This window comes from Channa argus, chromosome 2 (assembly GCF_033026475.1).
Source record: "Channa argus isolate prfri chromosome 2, Channa argus male v1.0, whole genome shotgun sequence".
Lineage (NCBI taxonomy): Eukaryota > Metazoa > Chordata > Actinopteri > Anabantiformes > Channidae > Channa > Channa argus.
Genome location: NC_090198.1, coordinates 31,035,416 through 31,053,900, shown reverse-complemented (window position 1 = coordinate 31,053,900; position 18,485 = coordinate 31,035,416). Strand labels below are relative to the sequence as shown.

General features: G+C 42.0%; 1 protein-coding gene across 3 annotated transcripts; it reads right to left on the bottom strand.

The window, feature by feature from the left end:
- Positions 1-52: 52 nt before the first annotated feature.
- On the bottom strand, positions 53-17,761 carry wdr59 (WD repeat domain 59). Of its 3 annotated transcripts, XM_067492090.1 has the most exons (26): positions 17,688-17,761; positions 16,732-16,781; positions 16,509-16,644; positions 16,348-16,433; positions 15,618-15,698; positions 15,311-15,348; positions 12,763-12,851; positions 12,556-12,672; positions 12,383-12,460; positions 11,073-11,229; positions 10,572-10,651; positions 10,353-10,476; positions 9,984-10,105; positions 9,670-9,834; positions 8,934-9,029; positions 8,752-8,856; positions 8,184-8,305; positions 7,093-7,246; positions 6,034-6,090; positions 4,331-4,464; positions 4,092-4,173; positions 3,898-4,010; positions 3,136-3,286; positions 1,790-1,992; positions 1,557-1,699; positions 53-1,044 (listed from the first exon to the last, which is right to left on the bottom strand). In XM_067492090.1, the coding sequence occupies exons 1-26, from the start codon at positions 17,739-17,741 to the stop codon at positions 809-811; spliced, it is 2,973 nt and encodes a 990-aa protein (XP_067348191.1). In that variant the 5' UTR covers positions 17,742-17,761; the 3' UTR covers positions 53-808. The 3 variants fall into 3 exon arrangements, 2 of the variants coding, with proteins under 2 accessions (XP_067348191.1, XP_067348200.1); XM_067492099.1 differs by lacking the exon at positions 6,034-6,090; XR_010912108.1 differs by lacking the exon at positions 53-1,044 and having other exon boundaries at positions 1,560-1,699; positions 1,790-1,987.
- Between the last annotated feature and the right edge of the window lie 724 nt (positions 17,762-18,485).

Sequence of the window (18,485 nt, the reverse complement as noted above, 5' to 3'; positions counted from 1 at the left end):
GTCAGTGTTTTTCTCCTTTTTGTCATTTTGTTTCGTTCTCCATTTCTCATCATTAGACTACAAACATGTTTTTATTTATTTTTTTTTACAATACAGTACTTTGTAAACTGCTCACACAGAAGATTCCGTGTTATTCTTCTCTGTTGGTTTGTGTGTTTTCACATTAAAAACAGCCCTAAAGTCACGTCTGTAACTTGCAGTGAGTCATGTAAGGCCACTGTGAAAACAAAATGGCCGATCCAGAGGGAAACTAAGCAACAAACAAATATTACTGCATCTGGACCTAAGAGTTTTGGTTTTATGGCCTGTACTTACTTCAGAGGATAGACACCTTCCACACCAGGATGGCGTAAAAGTGAAGAGTAGAAAAGCAAAACATCCGGAAGGTCTGCTTTATATCTGCAGATTTGGTGATTAATTTTCCAAAGAGTTAAAAAATGATTTTATGGGTTAGAAATTAGTCTTAATTCTGTTGTATTATTTGAAATAATTTGGTAAATATTTTAAACCCCATGTTCTGTTAAAGACTGTGCATCAGTTCCTAAGTTGTGTGGACAAATTGTCTCCTCTGGAAACCAAGAATACCTACAGTAAATTTCAGTCTCTCCTGCAGCTCATGAGATGTCTAACTCTGGATCTAAAGTGTTAGACCGACTAACATCACCCTCTTTAGGCCCGTCTGCATTAGGACACATGATTCTTTAAAAAGGCTCCTCTATGATGACACGGTGAAGGCTCAGATCACTCTCGGGTCCTTCTTCTTCCCCTGGAGGTGTCTTGGTTTTGTGTGCAGAGTCTCAGTGCGGCATCAGAAGGTGCTCTGCAGCAGGCAGTGGCAGCCACACCCGGTCGGACACTCGTCCTGTCGCCGAAACCAGTCCATCATGTGACTGGTGTGTCCTCCGTGACCGCAGCTCAGGCAGAAGTTGGAGGAGCCTCGTACGGCTACGTGACAGATGGCACACTGGAAGGTGAGATGTTTACACACAGCACACACTGTCCCACGAGCCTGACTGCGACAGTTACAGCAGTACACCCCGAACTCTGCAGAGGGAAAACACAGGCCGATTCAAACAGCTGGGACCGCAACGGAGTGAGACCAGCACGGCCAAACTGGTGGAGTTTAAACAGCCTCGACTTCATGCAAATCTCTTGATTCCAGTGAAGAGTTAACAACTGTTCACTGATGGATTAAAAGAACTGACTGCCACCACTCAGGCCTTCAATTTCTCCCATAGACTAGTGATTAAAGAGATGGAGAGGAAACTGTTGACAGGACACCTCCAAAACAAGGTCAGGTATTACTGTCTTCTCCATTTTTATGGAGATTTTTGTGATAAAGCTTAAGTCATGAGACTGAACCTGTTGTTATATAGTTAATGTTATGGTTGTAAATATCAGTCACATTTCATTAATTTTGGTCTGTTCTTGGTGCATAGAGACATTTGTACCTAAGCTGACTATTAAACTAAAGCTGAAGAACAGAAACTTTAGTCAGTGTCTGATCAGAGCACTTTAGCAGGAGTTTAAAGACGAAAAACTAGTAGAAAACCTACCGATGCCTTTGTGAGGTTCTGGAGGGCAAGAAGCAAACTTGAGCACATCGGCTCTTTTCTCTCTCAAACGCCAGCGGTACAAGATTTCACCATAACACTTCTTAAAGTCATCAAACTGCAGCGTGTTGGCGGGGTCCAGCAGCCTGTGGAAGAGATGAAAACCAGTCACACCAGGTGTCCAACACAATCCTTAACACAGAAGTCTGTCCGACAAACAGATGGTGCCCTGTCACCTCTTGTTCATGTCGTGCTGCTCTCGTTCTCGTTCCCGTGGATCTGTGTAGCATGGGTTTCCATAGCGATAGTCGTCAGGAGAGGATTCCCCCCAGGGGTTGGGGTGCTCGGGGTCTCGGCCTGTGTTCCAGGTGGTTGTATTGATGGAGTCGGAGGTGCTGGAGCATGATCCGGAGGTGACTGAGCTGGAGGTGTAGCTGGGCTAAGACAACAATGCAGTTTACATCACATGTACATTTTGCACTTTCGTACAGTCAAGTCCATCTACACCTATCACCCACCTAACATTAACACCACCTGGTGGCTTTAATATTAAAGTGCTTTCTTAGTTCTACTTAATAATGATGATAATAATACATGTTATTTATACACGCTTTTAATCTGCTTTGTACTTATACTTGCATAAAAGATTTGAAGTGGTACTTGTAGTGGAGTTGCTTTAGGCAAATACTTGCACTTTACTTGCGTATTGTGTACTTTTACCTCCTTTGCACACAGTGTATCACAATTTGCTGTGTACTGTAGCTGCTCACAGTGGCCATGCTGACCATGGTCCTCTGTGACACCGGTACTAATGTTGTGGCTGATTGGTGTACAATGGATTAGAAATGAAACCTTCAAGATGTGTTTAAAGTTTAGCCTGTCACGTTTAAGGGTTCAGTTAAAAATACTGGAAGAACTTTGGAAGAATTGCAACCAGATGCATAGGTGTTGCAGCTGTGGCCCAGGAGTTAGAGAGGTTATCCCCTAATTGTGGGACTGAGTTTGGTTTCCAGCTTCTTCGTATTTCACAGTGTTGTTGGAACACTTTACTCATAGTGGGTCAGATATTTCTTAGATCACACTTCAGTGAAGTGGGGTAGAGGTGTTGACACGCATGCCTGCTAATGGAACTGTATTGTATCTCTTGTATTTATTGAAGTGACTGCTGACAAGTAGTAGGATGAATTGTTAAGTGTACTGGGATTACAATATATTATCTGCTCAGGTTTAGACAAATGTTTCAAAACTCACGGTGCAGATTAACAATAACCTAAAGATACTATAATAACATCCCAGGACAAAGAAATAGAATGTTCTGCAATGGTCACCTGAACGTCACCTGACTTGATTCAAACTTCATTTCACTTTCTGAAGGGAAATAGCCAACGCAAAAAAGAAGGAGCTGTAAACAGCTGCAGTAAAGTCCTGACAAGAGCGTCACCAGTGGAGAAACCCAACATCTGGAGATGTCTCTGTTTTATGAGCCACCAAAAATGTCCAACTCCTGAAATTAAATGTCAGTCCTGGGTTTGTGTGCTGTATGTTTGGAAATGAATCTGATGGAGCAGATAAACAGACTTACATAACGTGAGTGGGGTGGGGGGAACATGGAGGAGCGTGATGGGTGGTGTCCGTACAGTGAGTAAGAGTCCTGAGGTGGAGGCTGAGCTCTGAAGACGCTGCACAGCATGGCCAGAGTCTGAACGTCACTCATGTGACTGTAGTGATCCAAACTGAGGATTTGACACAGACAGAAAGTGTTATTCACTCATCACAGCTCCACAATTTTTAACTGTTTGATCATTTGAACTTGTCGGGAGCTTGGCTACCTGTGCTGCAGATGTTGACATTTTGTGACTGGAATGGCAACCTTTCCTTTTTACATGCTGGACAAGCTTTCTTGTAGATATCGCTCTGGTGTCAAATTTAGAAATTTGAACCAGTTCAAAACCACTGGTGTGTTGTGACCTCTCTTCTTTAAAAGTTCATCATCTTCTGCTAACGTCTGACTCGTATCTGCTCATTTTTACCCTTCTAACAGCATATTGTCCTTGTTTGGGACCGAGACCTTTAGGGCTACGTAACCCAGTTGCTGTGGTCTAACAGGATGATTGTGCATCTGAGTCCACCCAGATACAGGACAATAACATTTACCTGTAGAAAACTAGTTTACTGTTTTACTGCCAGGTTTCTCCGTGTTTATTTAACTTTTGTGAATCAAAGACTATGGAAGTTTTAACTTCATCTCGTCTATTTGGGAGGAGTGGAAACAACTTCCAAACCCAAACATAGAGGACAGTGGAGGGAATATTTCTGAGGATTACTGGCAGTGAAACCAACTCACAGAGTCTCCAGCAGGTGGCGTCCAAATGGGTGTCTGGCCCAGGGAGTCTCTGTGTCTGGGTCTGGATCTGGGCTCAGATCCTGACTGGTGGCTGCAGACGCCAGAGCCCAAACCTGCACAAACATGGGGATGAAGTTTAATCCAAGGAAAGAAAATAGAGCAAAGAGAAAAGTTTCTAAACATAAAGTCACGACCTTTGCCACATCTCTGCGTCCAACTAGAAGCGCTGCAGCTGCATTCTTCTGACACATTTCCTGGATGTCGTTCATGTTGAGACTGAACGGGACAGGAAACAGAACATTATCACCTCCATGATGGAGGATATACTGCAGCACCATTGTTAGTTTTAGGTTTCTGCCCTAATTAACAGCTGATTGTAGTTATTATCTGTAGATGAATTAGTCAGCTGATGGTTGCAGTTGTGTATTCTCACATGTAGCTCTCTCCCAGAGCTTTGTGGACAGGTAGCAGGCAGGAGATCTCCTGGATGATGACTTTGCCAGCCAGTTTAATGGGACGGTTGCTGTAGTCTGTCCCCTCTCGCTTTGTTTTAAACCGGCGGGATTTCTGATGGAGAGACAGACAGGTAGGGAGACAAGAGGCCCAGAGGAGACAAAGCACCACCTGATTAAAAGTGGTCTGGATGACAAATTACTGAGAGTCTGCAGGACACAGAATGAAACAGACGGGGACAGATTCTAACATTTGGGACAAAATCTTAACTTCACAGCCCAAACTGAAGAGTCGCAGCTTCCCAGAGCTTTTTACAATTCACAAAACTCCTCAGTAAACTCTGAGAATCAGACATGTAAAATTTGAAAATTTATGATCTGAATGAGCTTCATGTCATCTCTCTGCAGCATCAGAGCAGAGTTGTCTTTTACAGAAAGTCTCCAACCTTTTGGACTGTTTTAAAGACACAAAATTACTAAGAGGAACAACAAGTCTCTATAAGAAGACAACGTGCCAGTTTTTTTTATTGATTTATTTTCCCTACATACAAGCTTGAAATGATCAGTGAACTTAAGGTTCACAACATGGAAAGAGGCTTCACACTGAACTTAGTAAAGTTTGCATTGATAGTGGTTCAGTCGACTCGTCAGTTTGTCTGAGCACTCGCTGTGAATACATGCTTAGCTACTCTTGAGCCTGAAAAGATAAAAACATTACATTAAAATTATTTAAAACTGTCAGAAACTTACCTGCAGCTGTTAAATGTTAGTAACAGGCCTAATGTTGGAGCATTATTAGTTATTAGATTTACACAAATCAACTGAACATGCTCTGACTTTTCGGGTTATCGCAAGTAACCGATTTAGTCAAATCTAAATCCCATTAAAAATAAAAAGATTGAATTTGTTGTTTTATGCATCATTTTTATGCTGTTGAACAGATGTCAGTGACGAATCTTAAGTACGTACATGTATCTGTTTACAGAACAGCTGCTGAAATGTCCACTGTAGACAACATTTTGACGGGACTCAGACAAATTTATTGCAAGTGATAACCAACAACATAGCTGCTCTGGGCTTTACTCTGTACTGAGAAAATGGACCATTTGTGCTACTCCTACGGCTGAAGAAGCTGCTTTGGTAGAGAAATGTTTCCAGCCAAGAACAAATAATTCCAGTTAACATGACAAACCTGAATGACTGAGATCCTTCACCAACATGTTGTAATGCCTTTATTCAGTAAGGTTTATATAACTAAACATCCCAAAACAAATAGCATCAACCTTCTAAATACTAATTCCTAAATGAGAACAAGACCGTTTGCCTGTTGGATAAGTACATGAGAAAACATCCCATCTGCAGCTGAACAGAAAACTGCAGGACCTGCAGTAGCAGGCTGTCTTTAATGTTAACATAATTATGTTACATCTGTCCTTGTCCCCTCCACACTCTTTTTATGATGCTACACTGGTCCTCAGGTCTGAAAACAAATGTTTTCAGATACACATTTAATATCAGAACATATGGATTGGTTTGTCTGTGGCAGCTCTCGTTCCGTAAAGCGTTAGTGACGGGTGCAACATGCAAAAAGCATAAATGTTAAAATCCCACAAATAGAGAAGAGGACAGATGCGGAGAGACGGGGGAGGAGATGCGGGTAAATGGGTGGACAGAGGCTCAGTACCGGCCAATCATGGAGGGTTTGCACAGACCAGCGACGGGAGGCAGAGATGGGAAGCTTCTGATTGGAGGAGAGTGAGAAGGAGGAAGGGCCCACAGCAGCATGGGGACAGGTGATTGGTTGGAGAAAAACAACACAGAGGAAAAAATAAAACAAAGAGACAGAGATGGACAGAAAACACCAGGAGGAACATCTGTCTGTGTTACACCCTCCACCCTCACTAAGTGAAACCTTCCTGGGAGCATCAGAAGAAGCTGGTTCATTCAGCTTTTCTCTGCCATGATACTGTTAGAGGCTTTGTCAAAGTTTGTTTCCTTTGTGCAGGTCTGAACGTGCTCTGGATTAAAACAGCAGCACGGAGACCCTGCAGACATGTGGTTGCCATGTGGCCCCAAATGAACTGTTAACAGTTCACTGTGGTGGGAGCATGATCTGACCTTGAACTCAGCATGTTTAAACCCAGTTGTCTGCAGGCAGGACATGGTCTCTGCAAAGTTTGGGAAAGTTTTGCATTTTCAAGCTGTAAGAACATTAGCACATACCAAGAGACTTAAACAGGCAGCGGTTTAAGTCTCGTGGTATGTGCTGACATTCTGTCAGATTAGTTTGTTTGGGTGATGGAACACTTCCGTGCTCACGTGTCACTTTCCTGCTGATGATCTTCACTAATTACGTAATTAGACTGATGCCTCAGTCCCATATTCCAGCTTAGCTGCAGCAATCTCTGTAACGTGCTGTAAGCTTCGCTGTCAGCCATGGCAGCTGTGATTTCTGGCAAAATGATCAAATGTTCACATACGTGAAGCTTATTTACATTTCCATGTAATAGTTTTGTTTTTAATGAACCTTGGGACAGTGTTCAGACAGAAAGTGTTAATGGGACAAACGTTCAGTCTATGCAGTCCAACAAACAATGTGTGTCTGTTAATTTAGTCAAACATCAAAGTCTATGTTATAAAAGTGGAACTGATCAGAAACACACAGGTGAAAAGTTTTCACTGATCCGTGTGTGTGTGTGTGTGTGTGTGTGTGTGTGTGTGTGTGTGTGTGTGTCTCTCTCACCCGTTCTTTGTAATAAAAGGAGGAGATGGAGACTGTGTCCTTGTCGGAGCGAGTCGGGCTGCCGCTGTAGAGCCGGAGCGTGCTCTGAGACTCTGAACGCATCTTCATGGGAGTCAGCACACCACTGTGATAGGCCGACAGAGCTGACAGAGACCTGAACACACAAAGTCGTCGTCACATTACAAAGTCTAACAGACTTACAACCAGTTCCTGGAGACTCACCTGGAGCATAAGGTTCCTCCAGTTGTGCAGTGATACATTTAAAGTAGCTTTCAGTGACAAATGGTCATTAAACCCAATTAAAAGTTTCACAAGCACCAACTGTTTCTCTCCTCGCTGAAAATTTGTGGATGTGTGAACCTGTAAAAATGATGTTCTTAATGTCTGTAGGCTGGAAGTAAAAAATCCTGAAGAAAAGACTTCTTTAAAATGATTATCAGATTATGTTCAGCGTCTTCGTGACATCTTGCTCATATGTGCACCACTTGAGGTTTTAAGGTGAGTTCAGAAAACCTTTTTCTACAGTCAAACACTGAATGTATTGAGTCGCTTTTACTTTTAGCACATTTTATTCTTTGAAATATAATTTAAAAGGGGAAGAAAACGTAGCCAGAGAACATGCAGTTTCCGTGGGATTAAAAATGACCAATTATTTTGCTAATAATTGTAACAACTTTTCAAAAATACCAAATATTTCATGGCAACTTCTCAGGTACAAGGCTCTGATGCTTTTTTTGTAACTTATAATTCCAGTAAAATTTCTGAATATCTCACTGTATAATGCTATTTCAATGTAAAGGGATGCAAACTTGACCATAAGCCTAACATAAGAACTATGCACATTTACCTAATAAAAATCAGAAGTAACAAAAGTTAAGTGGTCAAGGAGTGTATATAAAAGTTATAGTAAAATTGCAAAGGTTTGACCACCACTTGAAAAAAAATGTACTTTAATTATTTTCTGATGAAGTATTTATAATAGCTAATTGTGATTAAACTTTTTTTTTTTCATCAACATAATATTCACTTTTTTTAAACAAAGTAAAGGCATAAAAGCTGAGTACTTTCTCCGCTTCTGCTGGTGTGTTTACCTGGGGGTGGGCTCTGTGGGTGGGACAGAGCGGTGCATTGTGATTGGTCGGGTGAAGTAGACGAGGCAGCCAGTGCCACAGAATCTAGCCCCTGAGGTCCGAGGGAATGGGATGTTTGCATCCTGCAGGAGAAATGGAAAGAAGTTAGAACTTGGTCCTTACAGAAAACCTTTTTCAACTTTATGATGCATTAATTAATATGTTCAATACTCCAGCAGTAACTGTGTTTTAATTTAACCCTAAACTTTATGGGTTTACTGAGACATTTCTGAGAGTTTGCTGCCGTCTGTGTCAACACTTTGATATACAACCTAAAGCTTCTACAGTGGATTCTATCCTGCTCCGGTGGACGTAAGTCCTTTTTATTTCTTCTCCTTTGCATGTTACATGTACAATAGGTGGGTGCAGATCAGCGCACTCCTAAACCTGCACCAACAGAAATGTTGCTTAATATTATAGCTACTTATATTTATATTTAAATTATTTTCAGACTGATTGAATAATTTGACTGTTCACCCAGAAAGACTTAGATAAACAACAGAAAAGTGTTTTCCTGCAAGTCCGTTACCTGATATGAGCCGTATGTGTTGGTGACTCGAGGGAATGCTGGCAGGGCCGGAGTAACAGGGTTAGAGAGGACGAAAGGACCAGTTGCTGGGCCGTCGTCCTGAGTCTGAGACACAAAGATGTATTGGACAAAGAGGCAATGCGAGGACATGTACAAACGTGTGTAAATGTGTGTGTCCTCACCATATCCGACTCCAGACAGGACACCAGCTGTCGGACACACGGCTCCAAACAATTCTGGTTCCTCTTTACTTTCTGCAGTGACGTGTCTGTCAGGATCTGAACAGAGGATAAAAGGAGACACATAATTCACCAGCGCTTACAGTTTTCTGCTTATGTCATTACAACAGCATTCTTGAATTTTATGTGTTGTTTAGAAATTTGTTACGTAAATTTCACTTTATTTTAGTATTGTCTCCGAACACAAAGTGTGTCACTTTACTATTCTACATTAAGTAAAGCCTCAGGTTGAGATACAGACGGTCAGGATTGCATCCCACCCCCCCAGTTGGTGCCCTGCCTGGCCATTAGGACCACCAACAAATACACAAAATAATAAACAGGATGTATAACCAAACCCCTAACACAAAACAGGAGAAACAAATTCTATAATAAAACGGCTTCTCACCTACTGTGCTACCTTGTGCTCAACATTTAGTTGTACACACTTATGAAATATATTTACACACAAAAATCACAAATCTTTCATACAGAGTCTGAAACACCCACACAAAACGCACAAGGAAGAGGAGGAGAGAGAAACAACAAAAACAATTCCAAGCAATAATTATAGTAATAATGACCCAGATCATAACAGGAGGGTTGTGGAAGTAAGGGGATCGGGCGTAAGAACTCCTGCCAAATGATGACCCCTGAAGGGACAAGCCAACTCACTCACTGCGTTCAGAAGCATCAGTACCTTCTGTATCTTGATCCTCATGTCAGAAGGGATGGTGGTCGGGGAGACAAACTGAAAGGTGGGGGCAGCGTTGTTGGGGTACTGGGCGGGAAACTTCACCACCAGGTGAACCTGATGGCTGCCAAAGTGAGCAGATACCACACAGCTGCAGTTCACTGCGTCCATCTGTCAAAAACAAAAAGACAACTTCTAAAATATACTAGCTTGTGGGTTTTTTTTGTGATTTGTGTAATTTATTTAAAATAATTGAAAAAAGTGTTTAAAGTGTATTGATGACATTTGGCTGCTGTAACGCTCTAAACATGAGGCCTCACCTCTACATTAACATTCCTTATCTGCAGGTTGACCAGAGAGAACTCCTGCTGCAGAGTCTGGGGGAGACCTGAACCCACCACCGAGTCCTGACGACCTCCAGAGTTTAGAGAGATGCTCTGATCTAAGACATGACAGGTCAGACTCAGACAGGGAGGACAAGCTGCAAAAACTGTTTCATTCATGTTAACAGTCCTCTGTTCCTGCTCCACAGTGATGTGCAGACACTGATCTTTGAATGTGGATAATTACTGTTGGGACTATTGGGTTCACTGATAAAACCGTTATGAAGAAACGTTAAAACCTCATGGAAAGTCCTTCATCAGAAACAGGGAAATCTGATCTAGTGTGTAGATACATTACCGCCTCACCCTGGAGGTTTCCTGCAGTGGGACCAACGCTGTGCTGGATCTCAGGCTCCTGAGAGGACTTCTCCAACTCCTCGTTCAGAGATATCCCCTCCATCAGGTCCTCCACCATGTCACTGACACACAGCTGTCCAGCAACAACAAAACCACCAGTCGTTAAAATAAAAGAAAATAAAAAAATCCGATATTGAGAACTTGTCTGACTAGAGGCAGCACACTGACCTTCTGCAGCTGAGGATCCACCTTCCATATTCTCAGGGTCTGATCTCTCGACCATGTGACCAGCTGATAATCCTTAGAGCCTGTAGGCAACAAGAAGAACAGTAACCCAATAAAGAAATGTGCTTCGGTACAGGTTTAAGGTACTTGTACAGTTTAGGATACTTTTACTGCAATACATTTATCTGACTTATAAAAGTCAGAACCATCAAGACCATCAAGGGGCTTCAGAATCTGTACAACAAACAAAGAATTCTTCTAAAACACTAAACTGTGAAACGAAAACCACAATCTCAGATTCACTGTCAGGAAAAACATTTCAGAAACACAAAAAACTAAAATTCGTTGTGTAATAAAAGAATCTAAATCCAACAGAATTTAACCATTTCTGACTGTGGCACAGTGAAGGATGTGATTTGTAATTTCCTCAACTGGAAAGCTGCTCTGAAGAATTCCAGGTTTTGCAGGATGAGGGTTTAGAAGTCGTCTGCACCAGCTACTCACCTTCTTTCTGCGGCCTCCACTGAAACTCCAGGACCACGTCGTCATGTCCGACGAAAGCGTGGACGGGACTGTTGAGGTCGAGCGTGCTCCACAGTAACAAACTGTTCTCTCTCCTCAGCTGAGGAACCATCACTGTGACCAGACCGTTTGAGAAGGGCTGAGACAACACAAACAGAACAAATACAAAACATGACATGAATCTTCTTTGTTCAGTCTCCTCAAGCTCTTCACACCTGGATTTGGGCAGTTTGTTCCATTTTTTCTGACAGATCCTCACAGCTCCGTCAGATTGGTTTGGCTGAACCACTCAATGACAGTCAGAGATTTCAGAGACCCTCTCTTAGTTCTGACCAGTCCCCCGGTCCCTGCTGCTGAGAACCACCCCCCACCACCAACACTAAAACGCTGCCCCCGGCCCCTCATGCTTGACTGTATTGCTTGTCAGGCACAGTTCTTTAGAGTTCTGTCCACACAGAATTTAATTTGGGCTCATCAGACCCAGAAATCCCACAGAAACTCCTAAGCTATGGATGCAAGGTGTGGTTCTCCAGCTGCACCTTGCAGGAGAAGAAAGACCTGCAGCGAATCACCACCCTGCACAAAAGATCATCAGTACCCATCTTCCAAAACATTTGGTCTGATTGCACAGTGTCTTTTTGACAACCTCCCTTCTGGCAGGCTCAGAGTTATGGGCTGTGAAAGCTCTGATGGGACTATGAGCTGTACTTTGCACCTCAAACTGCCTTTTTCCACAGTGGACACTCCATCCTTTCTGTTCCGTTATTTTATTCCTTCTTCCTTTAACTACTCTCTTTATGGAATCCTTTATCCTTAAAGGAATTACACATGCTGCTGTGAAAGGATTGCTTCCAAGAGAATTTTATTGTACAGAAATGTGCAATGATCTCCTGTTTTATGTTTATTGAGGCCACTGTGGTCCTGGGAACATGGTAAATGGTTTTATACACGTCCTGATCTGTGACTCACCACTAAATGTAATTGTTCACGGGACTTCATAACTAGTTGTTGTCCTGATACACAGTGTGAATAATGGGACCTTATACAAATAGATTTAGTGTCTTTCTAAAATATGTCCCATCACCTCAGTTTGACACTCATGATTTAGACTAATTTAAAGAAACATTATTACTACTATTATTACGTTACTGTTTGTAGACTTGTGGTAAAAAGATATGCAAACCTAAAAAAGGGGGAGGCTCAAAATACTTCTGTATGTTGGAAAATCACAACTTAATACACCAAAGTGCACATCCACAGTGATCAGAGCATTCAGCATGGACAATACTCACCGTGTACCTGGCCTTCCAGACAGGCACCTGACAGGACAGGATGTTCAGGTACTTCCTGGGCTGTCTGTAATCCCAAAACTACACAGAAAGCACAGGTTATTAAAAATAAGGGATTGTATTTAACAGTCCAACAGTAATAACAGGAGATCAGAGATGTGTTTGGAGTTTCTCACCCTCACTGAATTGTCCTGGCTTGACGTAGCGAGGATAAACTCGTTGTCTGGATGCCAGTCGAGTCCATGGATCTTCGACAGGTGAGCAGCCACATACTCAGCTGCTGTGTTCGGCTTCTGCTCAGGGTAAATCAGGAGCAGGAGAAGAGCTCACGCCACTGATACAATCAAATCGTCAATGATGTTAAATTCTTCCTGCCGACTCACCCTTTTGTCCCAGATCCTGACGTCTCCATCATGACTTGACGCAAGCAAATTCTGGTTCTTCCTATTCCACTTTACCTGAGACGCCCCGGCTGGAGACACAACAGGGAGAAGTGAAACATCACAGATTGGTTTTTGTATTTCTGGCTCTTTAACTACAAATCACCTTTGCATTCCTGATAACATTTTTTTCCAAATCCTCCCTCATTTTTAGAATAATTTCCCCCTTTCAGGAAGATCTTAGTTCCAGTTGTTTGTACAGATGTATAAAAGCAAATCGATAACTGCTGTTGTCTTTCTTTTGCAAATCTGCATTTTTATCGTGAGGAAAATTTACTCCTTAGTGAATCCTTAAAGGACAAACCATTCACTGTTGCAGAAAAGCCTCAAACTAATGAAACTGCCGAAGCTCATCCCCTCTGCTCCACCCAGCCCCCCCTCTTTGTTCTCTGCTGTTTTCCTACCATCTATTTCACTCTGCACAAATTTAGACTCACAAATATAAATTCAACTTTGCAGTAAACACTGAACATACAATAGATCATTTGTGGGACTGAAAGAAGTTTGTTTCTACGTGCCCTTTAAAAGTGTCATTGAACACAACATGATTAAGAAAAGTTTCTCTCTTCCAATCATCACATGACAATAAAAAAAAAGTTAGAAAAACACTGGTGGTTTATCCCTCTTCTTCTTCTTTTCCTTTCGGCTGCTCCCTTTCAGGGGTTGCCACAGCGAATCATGTGCCTCCATCTAACTCTGTCCTCTGCATCCTCTTCACTCACACCAACTAACTTCATGTCCTCTCTCTCTACATCCATAAATCTCCTCTTTGGTCTTCCTCTAGATCTCCTGCCTGGCAGCTCCAACCTCAGCATCCTTCTACTGATATCACTGATCACAATGTCGTCTCTGAAGATGTCCAAACCACTTCAATCTGTCCTCTCTGACTTTATCTCCAAAACATCTAACATGAGCTGTCCCTCTGATGTCCTCATTCCTGATCCTGTCCATCCTCGTCACTCCCAAAGAGAACCTCAACATCTTAAGCTCTGCTACCTCCAGCTCTGCCTCCTGTCTTTTCTTCAGTGCCACTGTCTCTAAGCCGAACAACATTGCTGGTCGCACCACCGTCTTGAACATCTTTCCTTTCATTCTCGCTGATACTCTTTTATCACACAACACACCTGACACTTTTCTACACCCGTTCCAACCTGCCTGCACTCGTCTCTTCGCCTCTTTTCCACACTCACCGTTGCTCTGAACCGTTGACCCTAAATACTTAAAGTCCTGCACCTTCTTCACCTCTGCTCCCTGTAACCTCACCATTCCACCTGGGTCCCTCTCATTGACACACATGTATTCTGTCTTGCTGCGGCTAAGCTTCATTCCTCTGTTTTCCAGAGCAGACCTCCACCTCTCTAGATTTTCCTCCACCTGCTCCCTGCTCTCACTACAAATAACAATGTCATCTGCAAACATCATAGTCCAGGGAGATTCTTGTCTAACCTCATCTGTCAGTCTGTCCATCACCAGAGCAAACAAGAAGGGGCTCAAAGCCGATCCTTGATGCAGACCCACCTCCACCTTGAACTCCTCTGTCACACCTACAGCACCTCACCACGGTCTTACAGCTCTCATACATGTCCTGCACCACTCTAACATACTTCTCTGCCGCTCCAGACGTCCTCATACAATACCACAGCTCCTCTCTCGGCACCCTGTCATACGCTTTTTCTAAATCTACGAAGACACAATGAAACTCCCTATGACCCTCTCTGTACTTCTCCATCAGCATCCTCAAAGCAAATACTGCATCTGTTGTTCTCTTTCTAGGCATGAAACCATATTGCTGCTCACAAATACTCACCTCTGCCCTTAGCCGAGCTTCCACTACTCTTTCCCACAACTTCATTGTGTGGCTCATCAGCTTTATTCCTCTGTAGTTGCCACAGCTCTGCACATCTCCCTTGTTCTTAAAAATTGGTACCAGTACCCTTTCCTCCAGTCCTCGGGCATCCTCTCACTCTCCAAGATCTTGTTAAACAAACTAGTCAAAAACTCTACTGCCACCTCTCCTAGACACTTCCATACCTCCACAGGTATGTCATCAGGACCAACTGCCTTTCCACTCTTCATCCTCTTCAATGTCCTCCTCACTTCGCTCTTACTAATCTTTGCTACTTCCTGCTCCACAACAGTCACCTCTTCTACTCTTCGTTCCCTTTCATTTTCCTCGTTCATCAACTCTTCAAAGTTCTCCTTCCATCTTCTCATCACACTCCTGGCACCTGTCAATACATTTCCATCCTTATCTTTAATCACCCTAACCTGCTGCACATCCTTCCCATCTCTATCTCTTTGTCTGGCCAACCTGTACAAATCCACCTCTCCCTCTTTAGTGTCCAACCTAGCATACAAGTCTGGTGGTTTATCCCTCTTACACAGAAATCAACTGAAACCAACATCAGAATGGAAGCAGGGATTTTAATCTAAACACTGAGACAATTAGCAGGACTAACAATGTTTTTCATTAAAAATAAAAAATACTGACCGACAGCAGAGAGAGCCACGGTGGGTTTCCGAGTGTCTCTGTGGAGTCAAACACAAAACTGAAAACTACATGATCGGGGAAAAAGCTGTTTTTCATCCATTTAGGGCAGTAATCAACATGTTTTTATATATTTTTTTGATTTTTACTAATGGAATGTTGACTTGTTAACGTTTGATCTGAATCAGCTTTAAATTGTTGGACAAGCTGCAAATTAGCCCAAAATGACCTGCTAAAGTAGGAGAGTAGCAGATGTGAAACTTAAAGAGAATTACAGCTGTAACAGATGATTTCTTTGTGGTTTGCTGACCTGGTGTCCCAGATGTAGATGTAGGTGTCCACTGAGCTGGTGACCAGAAACTCAGGTTCAAACCAGGACCAGTCCAGATCACTGGAGACACAAATAGAGAACATTGCAGTGAGTTCACAGGTCAGACAGTAGAGTGAGGAGGTTTATTAGAGTTCACTGTCATGAGGGTCCTGATCCTGATTCCAGTTTTTCATCATGTTTGACATCCGGGCCTTTATTTATTCACGTCCCTGTCTCCAGATTTCTGACCTGGCCTGCCTGCAGCTGTGTCTGGATTTCCCACCATCTCAGTACCAACTAAGGTTCAGAACCTGGATCAGGTTTAGTTTATTTTTTCTCAGCTAAACATTGTTCAAACTAGGCAACTGATTCTGTGTATATACAGCATATAGCAAAATGCTATATACTTGGTCAGATATTTCGGTTTTGTGGACATTGTACACAACCATGTCAACACTGCCAGCCCTGAGTTAGAAACACAAATATGTGCGTATGCAACTCCAGGCAAACATATATACACACAGTGACGGTTTTTTACAGGCCACAGTGTCCTGTTTTCCTCCTACTGATACGCCACATGATGTATTCAGGTTAGTCAAAAAACAGGTTTGGGCCTTACACAAGCTTCTGAAACCAGGATTAAGCGTTTTACATATGAGGCATGTAACCAATTTCTAAAGAAAATAGATCATGATTGATTTGATATAGTTTGATTTACTGTGCCTGTTACCTGATGACCCGAGTGTGTCCCTGCAGTGAGGTGTGAACCTCTCCACAGCCATCCCTCCACGAGTACAGATCCACACGTTGGTTACTCTGAACACATACAATGTCAGGATTACATTTTCTTCATAGACAGAACATTCGGCCATAGTGAACAGCAGAACTCACCGAGGCGGCGAAGACATGTGACTCTGATTTGTGGGGGTTCCACTGCACCGTGCCAACGTCCCATTTACTCTGACGGCTAATTTTCCGAGGTGGTTCAGATGGAGCCTCCAGATTCACTATGTACAGGAAACGACGCCTGAATAAAAGGATGAGAGAAGGAGCTGAGTGAACTAAAATCAATTCATGATTCTGAACTGTGGCATGTTTGGGTGACCTAACTTACCCAGAGAGCACGGCCTGGTAGCCCAGGCAGTCCACTGACATGGTGGTGGCCTGATAAAACAGTAACAGGTGTAGTTACATGCAGCTCTTTATCACTGTTTAAATCAACCAAAAACTGAAGTGACAGAAGTGAAACTGATTTGACCTTTCAACCAAACATCAGCATCAGTTTAATTAACTTTAGCCTGATCAGCAGGATAATATGTGGGGGAGACAAAGGATGAAGCAAAGTTCACTCCATCATCAACAACCCTGTGACTCTGCTGATCAGCAGTTCTCCACATTCTCTATCTGTCAAGACATTTAGACACAAAGTAAGGGACAAAGCAGCAAATAACATGAGGACTGTGGATTTTGTCCTCAGTCATTGACACAGGAAGCATCTGTTGAATTTGTTAAATGCCCAGATAAACAGGACTCAGGCTGTTTTAGTGTTTAAATGTCAATTGTTGCTCAATTTCTTTTTTTAATCTGCAGCGTTTTTAGTAGTAATTCTGTACAGAAAATGAACTCTACATATAAATCAAATAAAATGTAAATGTTAAATCCTAGATGAGATGCGAACTGCTGATCTCAATCTACGTTTTTAATATAAGTTCATATTAAACACGTCTATATTAAAATACAGCATCTGAAACATCTAAAAAACTTTTCTTTAAAACGCTTCTTTATTTATGGCCCGACTTCTGACCGATTTTAACCAATTTCGGAACCTTCTCCTTTGTATAATTCATTTTTAATTCCGTATTTAATCATTTATTCTTAATTCCTGATTTGCGGGAACCTGAACTCCATTTAATTTGATTAATTCTTTACACAGTTCTCAATTTAAACTTGGTCTCAGAGTTGCGCTTTGCTGTTTAACTGGACTTTTCCAGGCTCCGGAAACCTGCCGTACACCTGTTCACCCGAGCCGCGGATCCCTTTGCTCACACCGGAGCTACGAGGCACAAATACCTGCGCATCCCGAAACTCCACCACCACATTCTCACTGCTCCACCGAGCCGCCATCTTCCTCCTGCTGTTTCTACCGTCAACAAACGTCACGTGACGTGATGAGCCCTAATGCCGCATTCACTGTCTATGGCGAGAATGTGGAAACCAGAAGATGCTCAAATATGACGGTTCATATCAGTGAGTTACACGGGAAACTGCTCTTCTGTTATTGTCAGCTGTTCTTTTAACAATATTTGAAATAGTCAGCAAACTACCCGTTTTTTTAAACTTGTTTTATAAATGAGTACATGAAAACATCGCTAGTTAAAAGCAAGAAAACAATTCAGACCATTAAAACCCGCCACACACTTTACAGTATATGAATGTATGCAATTTTGTGTAATTATTTAAATATTTATTTTTCATTTTTTGGCTTTACGTTACGTGTATTAACGTTTATTAATAAATACAGTATCTAAATTTCACTGAAAAAATCAGTTTAAAGTACAGTTCAAAACATCCTCAACTTGCAGTTTATTTCTATCTGTAAAATAAAATGTAAATAAATAAGAGAAGTTTTACATGATTTTAAAAAACGATGTTTATGCTAATGTTGCAATTATATCTCATAATACCAACTTAAAAATGTATGGCATAGTTTATTTTTAATATCATCATTTTGACTTTTTATCTTAATTATAACTACAACAAAATTCGACATTTATGTTTTAATTAGATAAGATAATTTGACTTAAGTCAAGATCAACTGATGTTTTTCACTTAATAAGTAAAAATCTAAATCAAGATTATGTTCTTTAA